Source organism: Lissotriton helveticus, chromosome 9, assembly GCF_964261635.1.
Source record: "Lissotriton helveticus chromosome 9, aLisHel1.1, whole genome shotgun sequence".
Lineage (NCBI taxonomy): Eukaryota > Metazoa > Chordata > Amphibia > Caudata > Salamandridae > Lissotriton > Lissotriton helveticus.
Genome location: NC_136070.1, coordinates 648,847,166 through 648,860,220, shown reverse-complemented (window position 1 = coordinate 648,860,220; position 13,055 = coordinate 648,847,166). Strand labels below are relative to the sequence as shown.

Genomic DNA, 13,055 nt, shown 5'->3' with positions numbered 1-13,055 from the left:
CTTTCCACATATGAGTCTGTGAAATGGCCTGGTCACAGGCTCTTCCGATGTCTAGATCCTGAGGTGATTGTGGTTAATCTGTATTTTTCAATGCTGTGTTATGAGGTCTTGGGTTTCTCAGTTTTGCAGCATCAGAATTCTTCTTCAATGAGAAGCGTTTAGAGAGCCATCGAAACACGCCAGATGGGGAAAAAAAGAATCTGAGGTACAGTCGGTGTCCTGGTGCACTGTGGGTCTTCGAGGAGGTACCACAAGTCATATCTAAACTGAAACCACTTCTTCGAAGAACAACTTGTATTTTTCCAAGTTCAACACTATATGGCAGGAGTGTGCACAGCATGTTATTTATAGCTAAACATTCTACAAATATTTCTTTCAACCCTTGAAACAGTAATCGGTCCTCAATAATGTTTTACACCTACTACAGATGTCCTTTGATTCTTAGAATAGTGATGTTACTTCGTTAATTGCACCAGTTATCTAGCATCATATTTATAGGTTTCGCATAGGCAGCGCATGAGCTGTCTCTTCAAGACATGCTGTATCTAGGATACGGGTTTGAACAAACGCCCATCTATTTCATTAGTTTCTCTTGCTGTCTTTTAGAAATGCTGGCTTTTCATTGGTGAATATACTTAGTAGTCCCTCTTTTTGGAATTTTGTATCCTCCCATGAGCACTGGCCCTCTTACAGGTTTTCTTACTGTTCAGGTTCTTTCTACTTAGAGAGAACTTTATTTTTAGTTGGCCTGCCTCTTTGCTAGTTAACAGTTCTGTTTACTTGTGCAATGAAACTTCACTCGATTCATATTGCTTGCTGTGTACCTCATCCTTCCCACAACACTGCTTCGGTGGTCTCTTCTCCCCGTGACTCCCCCTCACTCGTCCTACAAAACTGCTCGAAAGGCCCGGGCCACCACTCTGAGGCCAGGGCTGTTTTACTCCTTTGGTTAATTTACACAGTCTACCCCCACCCCTTTGCACCACACTGCTTACTACCCAGCCCATTTTAATTCTTATGTTATTTTAAGTTAGTCTCTTTTATTTATATAGCTGCTGCTTTTATTTAAATAGTATAGCATTGAAGGTTAAGCCGACACAAGACTCGAACATAGATCCCCAGCATCCCAGTCGGCAGCTCTCAATGCTGAGCTGTATCCTTTCCATAGCCCTGTTGTAGGGTGCAGAACCATATTTGACCAAAAGAGGTCCCAAGGGAAACCTAGTGACAGCCTATGGTACTGCACCCTCACAACCCGGCTTGTCTTTGTGGCAGCGCAACTCTAGTTTCTTGGTGAGGTCGCTGCTTGTATTACTGCCTTTTTACAGCAAGCAGTAATCACTTCTTTTTAGCTCCAGTATTAGTCGTGCAAGTGTCATGTGTGCCTTCTTTTATTGTGCTTTTGGCGCAATTCTTCTTAGGTTAATGTTTGTTGCAATCAGGCAATGGTTCTATGAAGGTGACACAACCTGTGTTGAATGTATTTTACATTTATTATAAGAATTGTTAAAATAAGTTTTGATTTTTAAACACGATCATGGATTGTTCTGCTACCTTTTTTTTTAAATTTCACACTTGAGACTCTGAATTCCCTCCATCACTACATTTATTTGCCTGCAGTGTGCAGTATGTCGCATGCATAGCGTGCAAACATGTGCTGAAGAACATTAATTCTGTTTTCATGTCTTTATTTGTTGGCTCTTGTTTCTGCTTGGTTTGTTATACTTTCTGAACACTTTGAAATTGTATTTGTTGCCAGATATGTCTGACGTGTTTTAACATGAAGTGCAATGTGCTATGCTCTGTGGAGATTTCAGGAAAATTACTGCATATATCTGTTTATAATTTAAATTTCTTCTTGTGAAAGTCATTTCTTGGCAGAAACTTAACATCTCAAGCAGCCTCTTTTTGCCGCTTATATTTTCACAAATTCCACACATGACAACATTCGTGATCAGGGAAAATGAAGATTAAGAAAAATTGCGGAGGATTTAAGTCCCTCATTTAATTTTCACTGCAGAGAGCGACATTTTAAGTGGGAGAAAGCTAAAATAAAGTCATTTGTAACCTTAAAAATTGAGAGCCATCCATATAAATGGTGATCATGCCGCTGGTATGCATGTCCTTCCGACAATAAAGAATAGTAAATAAAACAAGCGTTTTTAATGCAATACGTCCCGCATTACTTAAAGTTTGATCTATTGGCGTCGCAATTAATAATGCAATGCCAATAGCTCAAACTTACACTGATGCGAGACCTTTTGTTCAAATACCTATTTGATTCCCAATGTCCATTGATTCTCAGAGTAGGAAATTGTCCCTGTACGTTTTTTTGCACTGGTAACAATCTAACCACCTTTCTTCTGACCTATCATACCATGCGGTCACCTTTCTACGGCCAGATAACATTCTGACCAAAGGCCTCAGACAATCTTTGATTCTCTTGAGTTCTCACAAATTGGTTAGAGCTCCACAGCAGGCTGCAGAGGTCAAACCTTCCATCCTCAGTCTTCTGCATTGAGCAAAGCACTTCTAACAGATGCTACAATTACAGTTCTCGAAAAAGTAATTGCCTAATAAAACATGCATCTAGGACTGCATCTAGACATGGCTAGATAACAACGCGATAAGCAACAGCGTGGGAAGAGAACTGAGCATTGCTGCCCCCACACAAAATAACAGTTGCTACATGCTAGTTCAAGGGTTGGGGAGGTGAGAAAAAGCTTGCCATGTGTAGAAGGACAAAAATAATTCCACTATTCATGCAAGCATCTGATCATCTTTGTTAGCATGAGGGGCATGAAGGTTTCGGGGTGAAGGTGTGAGTCCCCGAACTGACCTCTGAGGATGAATCTCAGCTTACCTAGGTTTGGCGAGGGCAGCTCTCCCACGCTGGAGGAGTCACTGTAGGTGCTGTAGGTACTGTAACTACTTGATGTCTGCTCTACAGGGCGCTTCTTCAGACTGCCATCGTAGGACTTGCAATGGTGCTGCCGCCTCTTCTTATTCTTCACCAGGATCCTGCCAAGCAGCTCTTGAGGGCTGGGCAGGGCAACGCCGGCTTGCAACTAGAACAAAAGAAGGCATTGCCATGTCAGTTTGATAGTATTGGAGAAGGGGCACAATTCAGAGATAAAGGTGTGGTCTCAACAGTCATAACTAATAATAATGTACATGTTGCATTGCAGAACTTCTAGTTTGCTTATTCTACCCCACACTTCAAGCCATGAGCCATGCACTTTGCACGCTAGGCTTGTGTCATGCACTTCTCGCCTCTCTCTGACCCGTGTCATCTTGCTTGATACAGTACTCCGCCACTACGTCCACATCCAATCCTGATCCACCTTTCTTAATTTACTCCATGTTGTGTATTACACTTCAAAATCCGGCTAAACTTTTTTTTCCACTCCCTGTGTCGCAGTGCTTTGTGATAAATGTTTCCAAAAAAGGCATGGCTACAGCCTGGCACAAATATCGGGCTAGGCCCTTGGTTCCCTGCAGCAGATGAGGAAGAAAAGGCAAAGTCAAGCATGCCAGGCACTGATCCTTTTCTTCCCTAATAACGTGTTTAAAAGACAAATGGAGTTTAGAGCTTGGCAGAGAGGGACATCCACCAAAAAGTGGCAGATATCCTTTCTGCCTTATTTAAAGTGCAAATCTTATCGATCTTAATATGGCAGACAGAACATTCATCACTTTTTGGCAGCTGTTACACATCCACCCAATTGTGAATAAGACCTTTTACAGCATTTCCGCTTCAACTTTTACTTTAAATAAATGTCTCTTAATCCAGCGATATGATTCAATGTACAAAAGTTAAATAGAAAGAATATGTATCATATGTTTGCCTAACGGATAATGCATGATTTATGCGACAAATCTTCATGGCTTTGGCTTGTGCTCTGGTTTTTAAAGCCAAGTCAGACATCTGGCATGGCTCTGCGATGGCTTACATTGTGAATCTGCTGGCTTGCTCACCTCCACTTTCCGACCAAGAACATTCCAGTACACAAATGCCTAGCATTCTCGATTTTTATAAACTACATGAAGCAGGATGCTGAGATTGCATTAGGTTTCCCATCCTTTAATATCTCTAACTCTCCCTCTTTATTGAAAAAAGAAAAGGATTGATGTGCTTGTTCAAAGGGATACTTCTCCACTCCCCAGAATAAGACAAATACTTTCAAATGATTCCTGCTAAATTATTTACTCTCCATAGGTTGCATCATTCCTCACATCCAATTTCCCCCACCTGATGCAAATATTTCAGTGATACCTTACCGGATATTTCTCGAGGGGGTCGATTAACAGGGCATCACCGAAGATCGTTCGGCAGTATTCTGCCATCTTAGCTTGTTGCTTGGCACTACAGAATATTAGACAGAAAAATACAAACATTAACACTGACATACTTTTCTCTCAGTAACAGCAGCATCTAGGGGGCAGGGCAGAGGCCCATAAATGGCAAAAAGCTCACAGCCTTTGTAGAGGATGTTGTAGGAGGAGATGTGGGTAGTTCACAGATCCTGCATAGATCTACAAGAGGCGGTGCAGCAAACACTGCACAAGTCTTGCTTGGGAACTAGCATACATCTCCAGCTTTCTTTAATTCTCTCATAACAGACATCCGTTACTACCGCCATCCCCAAATTTGGTTTTTTACCAGGTAGAACCAGAACATATACTTACGAATCAACATGATTCTCAAAGGAGAGGATAAGAGGGTAGGTGGAGGTCTTGAAAGCACTTTCAGCGATTGCTTCAATCACCTCCTGCAGGGAGAAAAGTAATTGTTAATCCCACACTCTGACTCATTAGGCCCCTACAGTTACCACCAAAAAAAACATTTTGCACCACCGTGTGACAGGGATAGAACTGTATCTTCACTGCTCAAAACATGAGACTGAGTAAAGCAATACGAGATACGTTACTGCTTCAACAACCAAGACCTCCCTGCATCCTTCTAGAAGTCCTAAAAAGGCTCAAGCTGAACTTAAGACCATCTGGCCTTTAGCCCCAGAGAAGTTCTCACTACTAGATTATGCAATGTCTTCTTAGTCCAAAAAGTTTGGAGCCAATGAAAAAGACATGGAGAGATATCTGCTCATTCATATAAAAGTCTGAAATTATGCATATATATAAAGAAACTAACATGTTTGTGAAGAAAATACTCAGTTCCTAAAGAAGAAAGAGCCACGGAGTCATGGACTATGGAAAAGTGAAGACCACTAGGAAGGTTATCCAATAGGTAAATGTATACACTAAAACATTTCATGGGTTTTTAAGGTGGCTTAGTCAGGATGGCTAGATAAAAGCTCAGATCCCACTGGGGATGTGATTCCCTTACTGGAGAAAAAACACAGATTTCCTAGATTTCTTAGGCCACTTCTTGATCATAACGTGCCCCTCTGCATCTGTTTTGAGAGCAGACATGACTGATGATAATTATTCAGGTTGCAGGCATCTCGAAATCAGAAAAGAATGCCCTGAGAATCTTTAATCTACTCTTGAGAGGAGGTTGGATGTTTGTAGGAGATCACGATTTAGGGATAAGAAGTGATGGATATCAAAGTGAGTATATGTTCTGAACTGAAGCTCAATTTCTGAATGTCTTGGTGGGGCATGTAAATAGGAAGAATGGTCTTAACAAGTCAATATCAAAGGCGTTAACCCAGCTTAACAAGCCTAACCTATTCAGTATGTACACTGACTAGACCTGAATGTGTGTCTGGTGGCGAATAGAGTGGCTTGAACACCCAGAGTGTTGTAAATGCACAAAAAACATCAGGGTTAAGTTGTCATTGTTATCCATTGATGCCCACATTCTTTGCTTCTTCAATGAGTGGTGTCAAGAGAAATATTTTGTTGTTCAAGGCATCACTCCACAGCTGCCATATTGTCCATGTACTCCAGTTCTACATTTCCTGCACTGGAACATCTTGTTCACATCAGAACAGAGACAATGGATAGATACCAACTACTCCTCTGAATCCTTAACTGTGGTGTTTCAATGTGGAATACTTTTAAAACAGGTTCTAAGGGATTTAACATGAGTACCCAGATCCTGTCTGCTCAATTCTGCCTTTGGTTTTCTTTATCCCCGATTTTGTTTTTATTTAGAAATTGGAGGATCCACGGAGCAGCGACATTGGAAGGTTCACTGTGACTCAGTCCCCTCCATTTTTGTAATGATATGACACAGTTACCATTGGTGCCAGAAGGTGCTGTGTGGATGTGAAAACTGTAAGGAGGAAAAAACTGATCGAAGGATTGGACTTCTGTGGAATTACATCCAGCCAACTCAAGAAATCACCTTGACAAACTGTTTACATGAAGTTTACCCTTTTACTCAATTTATCTTTCCTGCTCACTTTTCCAATCTTTTTCTTCAACATTGGCACCCCAAAGCACTTCAGTAAGACGCACCTATGAAGGGCACTGCCAGTTGTATTCTATGAGAATAGTGATGCGGCAGACATGGTAAAAGTCTCCATTACCGCTTACCTTATTGTCAATTATTTGTAAAACTAGAATAATCAGCCCACATAGTAATTCAGATAGTTACTGCACATGTGTTGTCATAGTATGCTGCATGTCACCAACACGATGCTCTTAGAATAGTCGCCCCTGCTTACAGATGCAATATTCAGATTTTTGTAAGGATATCGAAGAATAAACAATGTATTTCTGGATGAGTGAAGGTAACGGTATTTGAGGCACTGAAATGTGGGTTTGTGAGATTTAACACATATCCCTTACATACAAAGTGTGCATCCTGACAGTACCTTGAAGGGAATTTCTGTGGTCATGGTGAAGCCATGGGTGATGAATGGCTCTTCATCCTGGGGTCTCCCCTTCCAGCAGTCCAGCTCAATGCAGCGGCAGCCAGTAAGCAGGACCTGTCGGTACATCTCAACGGAGGAGTTCCCTGTCAGCTGTCCAGCTGCATGATAAGGAACACAAGCCAGACTATGACTTAGGTATTAGGAGCAAGACATTCTAGTCAAGAAGGAATATAGGGCACTACCATATAACAAGAATACAGGTCACTACCACACAGCAAGAGCCCCTACAACTGATGGACCTTCACAACGCAACTGTGCAGGTAAATATGCTAGGTCTTTAAAATTGTGAGCATATCAGTATATATGTATATACATAGATATACACACATGCAACTTTACCCCACACCACTTGAAAAACATAAATATCGCTCCTCATATCATTACCCGTCCGCGAATTCTAGAACCTATTTAATGTTAAAAAACTATCCATCACTGAACCCTAAAAGGTGCTTACCATCTATAAAATCTACCCATCCCTGAGCCCTAAAAGTCTCTTATCACCCAACATATAGTTATCTGAGTTGTAAAGTCCATGTTCGCAGTAGTGACTTCCATTGGAAATATATCATAAATTTACCCGCATTGCAATGGTGCTTTTTGTACAGTATACCGGAAAATGGCATGTGTGACAGAGCCCTCATTACAGGGCTCAACAATGAGAAAGTTATGTGGTAAGGGAATACTTTTGGGCTATGTGTTTCTTTAGATAAGCATGAGGATTTTTGCATCACCGAAGTACGTTTCTGCACCCTTGAAGGAAACGTTACTTACCTATACCATTGTATTTCAGATTTACATCTATTATAATTGTACATGTTTTGCACATTTTGAGGTTGGATCCAGAATTGTCTTTGAATAGTTCTGGGAATAAATAACATAGTAGAATGGGGTTCGCTCAAGAGTGTGTCTATAATCACTCCCCTAATTCTGTGACATTCAACTCAATATCACGATCCGGCTTGACCCCTTTAATTATATTTAAAAAGATCAAGTGTTGAGATCTCTTTAAAAAAAAAAAAATGTAATTTGTGTTGCTTTAGGGAGGAACTAGGAGTGAGACCGAGGTACCCTGAAGTCCTCACGACTTCTCAGGCTGAGAGTAGTGGAACTCCGACAAAGACCACTTGGCCTTCTTGTGCTTCGACTTTCACTTATAGGAAGGACTGAAACACAAGGACCTGTCACCAGAACAGCCAGAGAGCAGGAACTAGTCCACACCCTCAACTTAAAACTTCCAAGACTTCTTTTGGTGTTTGCTGATGTACAGCTTCATGTTCTTGGATTGCCTTCAAAATCATAAGGGCAACTCCTGGCAGAACTTGGAGTTATGCCCAGAACCTAAACATCACAGGCACGCCTCATGAGCGCGCGTCAGATATTTCTTTTCGTTAGTTCCCAGAATGCTTAAACGCTGTAGTTTTAGGAGGGAACATAAGAAAAAAAAATTGTAAGAAAAAACTCACCAACTGACAAATAAAAAGTTGGAAAGGAGTCCTGGATCTGCTTAGGAAGGTACAGAAAGTAAGGAACTTACATGGACCCACAGGGGTGACGCTTATATATGACTCCATTGTTAATTCTAGGACGGAACCTACCGGAGCAGGAGCAATGCTGTTGAAACCTTGCAATCCATAGTCTGGTGCCCATGGATATTCTAAAAGGTGAGGAATTTGTGCTTAGAAGTGTCTATTATAAATCTAAATATATATTCACAAAAAAGCAAAGGTTAAAGGGACGCTACAGATAGGTGAAAATGTCAGTTAAAATATACCGTTTTAAACAAAACCAATGAAATTAACCAGTAATAGTTATCAAAAGGAACTATAAATTGTGCCCCTAAGTAACTATAAATTGGGCCATGCCATGCACAGTGTTGTCATCTATGTAATTTCAGCTGTTGCAGTCCTGTGATGAAGTGTACTTGAAAATGTTATGAGTGATGTAATAGGGGAGATAATTAGCAGTGTGAGGTGAGGGCGCTGGTTTCTACTTACTTTAGGGCAAAGTGCTAGGGGAGGGCAGCTGCAGCCCCCTCCCATAATATTAAAATCAGTCTAAAGTGATGGGGTCCCAAGGACCTTCTAAAGTCTTGGGATTGAGACCACAAGCCCCCTCCCCTAAATATGTATTCAGTGCTAGGGTATGGGGGCCCTGGGGCATCCGAAAGCCTCAGTGAAGGGAGGACACATGCCTTCTCGCCCATGAAATAAATAGCACTGACAACTAGGTTGCTTATTTTTAAAAAGCGCAGTTAGGCACACTTTTTTTTTTATAAAGGACTGCGGATTAGCGATCTTGTTAAAAAAAAAAAGGGATTTTGGCCCGAGGGGTGCACAGCTGCCCTATATGTTTTTTCTCTCCTTTTTGTCAGAACTGGGACAGAATCTTAAAATGGCTGCCACCACATTTTTGTTAAAGTGGTGGCAGCCAATCTGATCTGATCTTTAGATCTGTCAGATCTGTGGATCTTTCGTGGTGTGAACTATACAATTGTTTAGAAGCTTAATTTCTCTAAACGTACTGAATGAATTTACACCAAATCACAAAAAGCACATTTTATTGATCAATATCTAGCTTTCAGGCAAATCTGGTATAATTTTGTTTGTTCTGATATTATAATTCAATTTGCCTACGGAAAATTGTGGGTGGGTAAAATGAGTTTTGAAAGCTCCACCTCCTTTTCCAAGCCCTCGTGTTGACGAATCATCCTGATACTTTCCAGGAAAAAGCTGAGGTGGAAAACCTTTTGAGGGAAAGTTTCGTGAGGATTCGTAAACGGAAGTTATTTGTGAACTAAAAATGCTTTACGTATGGAAATGTGGTTGTAGATATAACTAACACAAAGGTAGCACTCGGTCTAAACCTCCGAAGAGGAATACATTAGTGTGTGTGGGCTAGTCGCAAAATCGTTCACTGGGCACTCTCAGAATGTTTGTAGTGTCCCCATCAGAAAACCAACCTGTACCTCCCTACATCATTTGGGAAAACGTCAGAAGACACACCGGAAGTGGCCCAATGTGCGATACGGCACAATAGTACCCTAGTCGTTCTCTGTATCCCAATGTATCTAGTCATTGAGTGGGTATCAGGAGGTTTCTAATAAGCAGTGCTAAATAGTGAAATAAACAAATTATATCAAAATGTGGTGGTGTCAATAAAATGGGGTAAAGGAAGGAAAAAGTTTAATGAGGACCTTCCTTTCCCACTATTAAAAACAGTGAAAAAAGGTAGTGTTAACAAATAACTACCTTGACAGTTATCATGGTCATGGTCGACATGTTTCTGCAGTTTTACCTTGGGCCCAAAGGTCACCTACTGCTTCATCAGGACCTTCTTTTACTACTGCTTACTTAAAGTGAATAAACATAGGGGAAAGTGTAAAAAATATCACCTTAAATTCTCCCAATATTATGGAGAATATCGCCCCACCTCACCCGGCATTAGCGCAGGTATGACGGAGCCCCGCTCTGCCCGTCGGTGCTCCAGACGTCCTTCTGGGCTGTCTGTCTCCCACAGACAGCCCAGAAGGACGTCTGGAGCACCGCAACCAGAGCGGGGCTCCGTCATACCTGCGCTAATGCCGGGTGAGGTGGGGCGATATTCTCCATAATATTGGGAGATTTTAAGGTGATATTTTTTACACTTTCCCCTATGTTTATTCACTTTAAGTAAGCAGTAGTAAAAGAAGGTCCTGATGAAGCAGTAGGTGACCTTTGGGCCCAAGGTAAAACTGCAGAAACATGTCGACCATGACCATGATAACTGTCAAGGTAGTTATTTGTTAACACTACCTTTTTTCACTGTTTTTAATAGTGGGAAAGGAAGGTCCTCATTAAACTTTTTCCTTCCTTTACCCCATTTTATTGACACCACCACATTTTGATATAATTTGTTTATTTCACTATTTAGCACTGCTTATTAGAAACCTCCTGATACCCACTCAATGACTAGATACATTGGGATACAGAGAACGACTAGGGTACTATTGTGCCGTATCGCACATTGGGCCACTTCCGGTGTGTCTTCTGACGTTTTCCCAAATGATGTAGGGCGGTACAGGTTGGTTTTCTGATGGGGACACTACAAACATTCTGAGAGTGCCCAGTGAACGATTTTGCGACTAGCCCACACACACTAATGTATTCCTCTTCGGAGGTTTAGACCGAGTGCTACCTTTGTGTTGGTTTTTGAGAGTTAATAGGGTTGTAGCACTGTGGTTGTTAAACATTCCCTTAGACCCCCTTTGAGTTAGTATTATTGTAGATATAACTACCCATTGGTGACCATCGGTCCCCACTTCCCGAGCTATAGATCGGCCGTGGGAACCCCATTCACCAGGGCTCGATCAAAACAGTGTCCCAGGGATCCCATCCCTGGGAAACTGCTGTGGTACCTGCCTGGGAGAGTGCAGGCAGGGAATGAAAACTGTCTTCCCTGCTTGCACCCTACCGGGCAAGCAACACAACTTTGCTCCTGTCCATCAGGAGTTCAGAAAAAAGCTGCTTCCACCCTGGAAGGAGCAAAGAAATGGAGCCGGCTGGGGAGACAGCAGGGCCAGCAGAATCCTTGGGGTTCCCCCAGCAGGCCTCAACATTGGGCTTATTATGACTGCCTCAGAGGCTCTGGGACACCCTTATAAAAAAAGTAATAATAATAACTAAATAACTATAACGCATGCCCTCGCAATTCCCTGCTAATTACCTCACATATTACATCACTTATGACATGTTCTATGACCTCATTGATAACATCACTGGACATCTGAAATTAAATTAGTGACGACAACACTGTGCATGGCAGAGGAGTGAGTTATGGTTACTTTAAGGCATGAGTTATGGTTACTTGAGATAACTATAACTGGTGAGTTTCAATGGCTTTGTTTGTTTAAAGCTGTATGCTTTAACAGACATTTTCATTTAACTATATACATATATATATCGCGGCACGGGAGAGAAAGTGATTTAAACCGGACATGATTTCTCGAGGCACACTGGAGGGTTGTAAACATTGTAAAGTACATTGGGGATGTTGGAAAAACACATGGACCCGCTGTGGGAAATACTGGAACTGCAAACCCCAGCATGCTATTCACTGGAGAATGCATGACAGTGGAATAATACGTTTGCCTTTTGCCATTATTTGTTTCTTTGCTCAACCCTAAGATTAAGGTGATGTTCACCGAAACACGTCAGGGACTATAAAATGAGTTGAGACCCAATCTGCTGTTTTTTAAATAAAGTTCTGTGAACTCTCTCCTGCAGGACTGGCGTCCTTGAGCTCTGGGGCGAACTTGGAGGATATATATATATATATATAAATATATACACATCCTCCATACTCCTTTCTTTCAACGGTTCAATACTCCGAATCAAAAAAGGCACGAACTCCACTTAATCAGTGCAATCCTTTAGTTTATTTTTCAGAGCATTGCCGCCATGACGCGTTTCGAACCACCAGGGTCCTTGATCACATCTATATATATGCTCACTGAAAAAAAGGTCAAAGTGAAATTATGCGTAGGACTTTTATTAATAAAAAAGCACTGTTTTACAACAACAAAAAAACAATGAAATTCACAGTTATAGGTAACTGATTCAGCATAACTTACACGTCATCAGTGATGTATTATGTGAGGTTAAAGGCATGCATCAAAGCAGAGCACGTTATACTTAGGTTACTTACGCATAACTGGTACATTAATCTTGTTTTATGGTTTTAAAACTGTCATTTTTTTTATTATTAGAACACGCAAGTATAACTCCCTTTTACCCTCTGCTTTTTCCAGTAAATATGTAAAGTTTTTTTTTTACAGGAGTAAAAATCTTACTAATGTATAGCTCCACTTTAACCTTTGTATTTTTCAGTGAATTTCATTTTTTTTCACGTAAACTAATGTCTTATTGTGATATATCTGCGCCCATACGATGCCGCTCAAGTCCTTTGGCTGTGCATGACAGGAGGTTGACCACAGGGCCTGGCTTGTAGCCAGGCCCTGTGCCCAATGCCACGGGGAGGCCAAGCCGTTTTTGGGGTGGTCCCATGGAAGCAGAAGAGGGTTTGCGCTTGCAACTCCAGGAGTCCCGTAGGACCACACAACAGCCGCGCTGGCCCCTGCGGAATGACCCCCTCCCCAAAAAAAAGTCTTAATTGTTACCCACTTGCCTAAAAGGGCTAGAGGCCCAGAGTATCCCTACCCTGTCCCCTTTTATG

The 13,055-nt window shown here is 41.5% G+C and overlaps 1 protein-coding gene across 1 annotated transcript in view; it reads right to left on the bottom strand.

Annotated features, from left to right (window-relative positions):
- The window catches only part of PLCB3 (phospholipase C beta 3), a 585,337-nt gene that overhangs the window by 127,175 nt on the left and 445,107 nt on the right, over positions 1-13,055 (bottom strand). Inside the window, exons 11-14 of the mRNA XM_078660740.1 lie at positions 6,786-6,943; positions 4,690-4,772; positions 4,282-4,366; positions 2,864-3,068 (exon numbers count right to left, since the gene is read on the bottom strand). Coding sequence (XP_078516866.1) covers positions 2,864-3,068; positions 4,282-4,366; positions 4,690-4,772; positions 6,786-6,943 — 531 coding nt within the window. The remainder of the gene's footprint in view (positions 1-2,863; positions 3,069-4,281; positions 4,367-4,689; positions 4,773-6,785; positions 6,944-13,055) is intronic.